We start from the raw sequence: 6,000 nt of genomic DNA, 5'->3' as shown, positions 1-6,000 counted from the left end.
TGATCATAAAACTAACAGAACTTCATGGGTTCTGGATAGTTTCAGTTTAACGAACGTTCTGGCTTAACCCTTCGTAGTTGAAAAGAGCCAATAAGAATGTAAAGTACTGCACTGTCGTCCAGTCCAGCCAACCTCAGCTAGAGCCTCAGTTCCTGTAGGTTTGAACTCACGCAGTATACTGATCTGTGATGTTCTTCAACTGTACCAAATCAGGTTTCAGAATGTTGAGCATCCTGACGATTTCCGTACTCTCCGACGCCTCCTTCCCAAGCCCCTCCCCCGACCTCCTCTTATCATCGTGGACCTCCTCCAGCCGCCACTGGACCACCTCCTCAGGATTACTCTGGACCCTGGAAAGAGGAGTCCACAGCATGACACATAAGCTCTCCCTTATCCCTAAATATCAGTTTAAGCACATGCTCCATGTGTGTGTGCGTCCTCCTTTCTTGCATGCATGTGCATGTTGTGCATGGGTGTGAAGTGTGCTGTACCTGTGTGTTTCCTGTGTTGGGAACATGTGGATGTAGCGCTCTCCGCTCTCACACTGATCTCCAAACATCTGGATGGTCTCAGTGAAGGCCTCGATGGTACAGTCCCCCTGCCGTTCCTGGGGAGCCTGGCCAGCACGTTTCATACACAATCACTACACCTCATATGTTTTCTACACCCTTATGTTCAAAATGACATATCGTTGCTGTCGGGCAGAAACTTCTTACTGTATCTCCATATTCTAACATTTTGTGTTTTTCCGTAAATGAACGCCCTACATTGATCCACAAGCTCAAAGCGTGGTGCAAAGCGACGCATTTTGAGCTTGTAGATCTGCTAGTTTTGCTGTTTTTGAATTAGAATTCTGAAAAGTTTTGGACATATGAGGTTTCCACCTGAGAGAGATGATTTGTTAGACGTATGAGAGTCCACAATAAGATTATACTATATTAATATATAGCAGTCTTCATTGAACCGGGATCATGATTTGGTTGTAACTATTGCATGTTGTTGTCTACCTTTAAGCTGAGTGTGATGTCTTCATAGAACAGCTCATATTCTCTGCTCTCCTCCTGGTACTGATGTCCGACTGCGTCCATGTTGTCTTTCTGCACCCACTGGTCCTGGGCACCAGGAAACATACAATACAGGACATTCAGACATTAAGAAAAAGAAGGGATTTGAATATAATTGGATTTATATTTACAAACAGTTCTGCTTTTGGGTCCAAAATACCCTTAACGGTAACGCTAAGGACTTTTCTTTTCTTAGAATAATGAATTGTTATTTTGTATCTGATGAGATGCAAAACCGAATGATCGTGCACCATGTGCCTAGAATAAGTTTGTCTTTTGTTTTTTACTGTATTTATCCTTTTTAAAAATTCTAAAGACATTCAAACACAGACCCCCCCCCCCCATCACACCAGAACCTTTCAGAAATAAAGGAAATTCAATGCTCGCCAATTATCTTTTTGTTCATCCTACTATAATTCTAGTAACCTGACGGTGGGTGGGTGGGTGGATGGGGTCTTGGGTCTCCGATCAAACTGCGCATGCGTCGTTGCCAGGTTTCGCGAGAGAAACAAGCAGCAAGGTCTATGAAAACGAGACCAAACCAAACGAACCCTATGACACCAACATTGGCCCTAAAGCGCTTACAATCGGCGGACATGGCAACACCGACGCCGACGCTACACCATAGACCCCGCCCACTCTCTGCTGTGGAAAGTAAACACTCCAGATTTTTCCCCCCCCTTCTCTTCCAGGATCGGGCGAACGTCCGCCAAGGCTCCGCTGTTTACCCTTTTGTATACATCGTATCCCAAAACTAATGGTAGATTCTAAACCGCACGGATGTTTAAGGTTTGGTCGGCTGCATAATATTTTAGGTCGCCAGCGAAACTACCCGTTTAAATCGCTTATTTAGTCAGCCTGTGGCCATGTTTCCCATTGTAGCCAAACCGGGAGCAGTAGTGGCAGCGGACGTAGGGTTTTTTTCCGGTTTCAATGGGAAACATGGCCACAGGTTTCGCGAGAGAAACAAGCAACGAGGTCTATGAAAACGAGGCCAAACCAAACGAACCCCATACCACCAACATGCAACCTGATAATAATGTCCAAAGCATGTCTGTGTATGTTTACATCCATTACTGTGTTGGCGTTAGTTGGGATTAATGTTTATTAGCCAAACCAAGTTACTATGAGCCGTTAGCGTGATGCTAAGCTAACGGACGTTTGGCGCTAGCATGCGGCTAACGCTAATGCTAACGTCGTCATCGTGACTTAATCAACAATGTAAACGTTTCATCAACACACTTTATGAACCTTACTGTGGTTAATATTATCAGTGCTACCCAAGTAGTCCATTGAAAAGTATTATTTTGGTGTATTTTGTGTATTGTACCTTGGACACTGTAACTTAATGGTAGCTGGGGCGACGCGTTGTTGGCTCATGGTTCAGAATGCCTCATGGGTATTGTAGTCATTTTCTGCTATTTCGGTTCTACTGTGATAGACTGTGCTACATTACCTGCTGTTTAATTGTGAATCATATATGCTATGAATATATGGTAATACAATGTTTATTTTCCTGTATTTCCAGGTTTATGACCTGAGTCATCTATGACCTGTGTGTCATCTGTGTGTCCAGTACTTTGTACTGTGTTGGTTAAAAAAGACAAAACACGAGTTGTGACAAAGACGTGTGATTTTCTGATTAATGTTGTTAGTGGTGTAAAATGCCATCAAAAATATACTCAAGCCTGCTGCAGGGCAACAGAAAATAGCAAGCCTATTTTGCTCTTTTATATAGCAAATTTTTATATATATACGAGGGGACGCGCGCCCTTCACCGGGTATGGTGAAGGGCGCCCTTCACCGGGTATGGTCTAGTAAATAGAAAGAAAGAAAGAAAGAAAGAAAGAAAGAAAGAAAGAATAAAAACATAAAATAACACTTTTAGAAACAAAAGGTTGTGATGCAGACAGTTTCCATGTCCACCAACCTTCTGGTGTCTGCAGACAGGGTAGAGCAGTGGAGTGTCCAGTTGGGAGTTGTACGAGGCCAGAGACTGGCTGTGATAGAACTGGATCAGCTTCATCACAGAGGAGAAGACCAGAGGTTCAGAGAACCCAAACCTCCCCTGACCATGGAGGATCCGGATCAGCCTGTTCTGACCGTCTTTCCTGCAGGGAAAAAGAACAGTGGTGGAAAAAGTACTCACATTTACAAGTAAAGTATCAATACTGCCATATAGAAATACTCCAAGTAAAACAATACAAGTAAAAATTGACTTGAGTAAGAATACAAAAGTATTGGTATCAAAAGTCAAATGCATAAAGTACAGTACTTAGTTACTGTACACCACAGAAATAAACCCATCCAGAACAACAAAAAATGCCTCAAATAAATGAGCTGATGAAGGTATGCAATTTGTTTTTATATATCACAGAAACGGAAACCAAATGATCAATATTTGAATAAAATATGAATAGTTTGAAAATAATAAAAAGTTAAGTTGCTGTCTTGAGGCAAGCTCGGGTCAAAAGAGACCCTGACATAAACATTAACACCCCAGTAAAACACTGTGATTTGGAATAGAACTCAATAGTGTTTTTCAATCAATTGGACATTTACCTCAGAGTCAGGGTATATTCTTCTTTGATCCTACTGGAAGCGTCTCGGACCAAAAACGTGCCATCAGGTCTGTCTACCATCAAGTCATTCACCTCCTCTCTGAACACATCAAACAACCGTTCAATAAGATGCATTCTGTGGTCTGTTATTTCTCACTGCTGTTGTCTTATTCAGGCTACAGCAGTGAGATATATTGTTATGGATGCAGTTCTAATCACTGCATTTAGTAGAAGCTGATAAGAGCTACAAAATAATACACAATTCCATATAATACTTACAACTCACATTTCATACATAAACTGTAGTGTTAATAATAATGTCATTGATGTACCTTGTGATATCACCCCAGTACCAGTCTGCCTCAGCTAACTGGTTTTGGGGACTGGGAGCACTGGAATCCACTGCTGTCATGACCGTGGACTGGTTGGGTTTAGATGGAAGGGCTGTTAAGAGAGGCAACATTGTCACAAAAGAAAAAGAAAACATCTAAAGTAGTTAAGTCCCTACAATCATGCTGAACAAAAAACACAAACCATGGGCGGACATGCTGCTAGGTCTGAGGAGGAGTACAGTACCTTCTTCTTGGAGTGTGGTGGTTCTACTGGCAGAACGGACCACTAGGTTCTGGGGGGATGCAATCAGGGTCCGAGTCAGTGGTTCTGTCTCATCCTGGCCCATCTCAGCGTCGGACAGCTCTGAACAACAACCCTAGAGTACTGGTCAGTCTTTTCTCCCTGCTGAACTCAAATCTTGATTGGTGTGTGTGTGTGTGTGTGTGTGTGTGTGTGGTGGGCGGGTATGAGAGCTATCCAGCGGGAGATACGATTGCGTTCCATGTGGGGAAGCGCTGCCCGGACTAGTCCAGTGACAGGTGACAGTGTGTGAGTGCCTGTCATGCCGGGGCCCAGCCCCAGGGCCCGGCCTCTTAACCTCGCCTTGCAAACAACAGCTGTCCGCATGCAGGCCCGGACACAAAGTGTGTCAGCACACAGCGTCTAAGTTTGTTCACAACTCCACTGCCTGGCTAGATTTGTTCAGCAGATGCACAACTCTGTGTGTGTGTGTGTGTGTGTGTGTGTGTGTGTGTGTGTGTGTGTGTGTGTGTGTGTGTGTGTGTGGTGTGCCAGTGCGAGACAGAAATATGCAAGAATCTTTTATATGCTTGTGTGCACAGGGGCGTGTGTCCCAGACACTTCTGCTATTTTCAAATGTTGGTTAGGTTCATGTGGTTAATGGTGTAGACATATGTTTAATGAGACAGGAATCCTAGATGTAGTGATGATGAGGCCCCTTCTTGACACCTTCTCTTTCAATTAATACTAGTGACTGACAAAGATATGTCTAGTGTCTACTATGCAGACATATGTGGGTCACTTGGTCTCATGTTTATGATGGTAGGGTCATTGTTTGCTTGGTATCCTAGTTGCAAATATTTAGATGGATGTTGTTTAGACAGATGCTAGGTTCATTGTTAACCTAGTTTCTTTGAGGCACTACACTGTTCCCTCTGCACTCTATTTATGTGATTTTTGCCATGTTCATGCTTACTCTGCTCATTTCCATCTCGCACTTGTAAGTCGCTCTGGATAAGCTCATCTGCTAAATGCCTGAATTGTACATTGTAAATTGATGCAGTTCAATACTGTAGCACTCAAACTTGCAAAACCGATTATGAACACCAGTAGGTTTGAATCCTCTGCCATATCGCTGTGAATCCTCTGCACCAAGTAACACTTAAATCTCAACATAGTTAAACTCAGGTTATCACGGCAATGTGAACGGCAGCGAGACCATTGATGTAACCCAATCATAGAGCCTATCTTTAGGTCTACAGTAGCATACTTCTCCTGTGGACTGGCCTGGTGTTGCCTGGTGACCATGTCCTCACACACATACTGTGCACTCAAGCACAGGCATCAACTTGCACAAACACACACCCACACACACACACACACAGTTACAAATCCAAATTCACCCACACAGCCTCTCATCCTATGTCTGCTGTTTACTTGATGTATGGACCATTTGTATGATATCCGACAGACAGACAGACAGACAGAAATGCAGGTGTCATTGCTGCAATAATCTACTTTAGGGAATCAGTCAAAGACCAACATAACTACAGTAAATGAATGTGAAACTACATACATACAGGAGGAATAACACCTCTAGAACGAGGCAGGGCTTAGCTGTACTGTACCTACTGTGTGTGATTTAGGTGCTCACACTGCATTCTGTGGATTTTGGGGTTAGAATCTGCCATCGTTGTCAGGGATGTGATGTTTATCACATCTGTTACCGTCTTTGATCCCTGTATATGTGACTCTGCTTTGAATGGCAGAGACCCACCCCCGAAAGTAAAATGGCTTTTTGG

At 43.4% G+C, this 6,000-nt stretch overlaps 1 protein-coding gene across 1 annotated transcript in view; it reads right to left on the bottom strand.

The window, feature by feature from the left end:
* LOC311051434 (phosphatidylinositol 3-kinase regulatory subunit gamma-like) overlaps positions 1-4,304 on the bottom strand; it is a gene marked incomplete at both ends in the record, with an annotated part of 7,456 nt that extends 3,152 nt beyond the window's left edge. The window contains 7 exons of the mRNA XM_084065999.1: positions 171-350; positions 492-616; positions 1,008-1,112; positions 2,995-3,175; positions 3,627-3,725; positions 3,958-4,069; positions 4,202-4,304. Coding sequence (XP_083922125.1) covers positions 171-350; positions 492-616; positions 1,008-1,112; positions 2,995-3,175; positions 3,627-3,725; positions 3,958-4,069; positions 4,202-4,304 — 905 coding nt within the window. The remainder of the gene's footprint in view (positions 1-170; positions 351-491; positions 617-1,007; positions 1,113-2,994; positions 3,176-3,626; positions 3,726-3,957; positions 4,070-4,201) is intronic.
* Between the last annotated feature and the right edge of the window lie 1,696 nt (positions 4,305-6,000).

The sequence above is a fragment of the Gymnoscopelus microlampas genome (assembly GCF_963454915.1).
Source record: "Gymnoscopelus microlampas genome assembly, chromosome: 9".
Taxonomy (NCBI): domain Eukaryota; kingdom Metazoa; phylum Chordata; class Actinopteri; order Myctophiformes; family Myctophidae; genus Gymnoscopelus; species Gymnoscopelus microlampas.
Note: the sequence above shows the minus strand (reverse complement) of the source record. Positions and strands in the feature narration are given on the sequence as shown.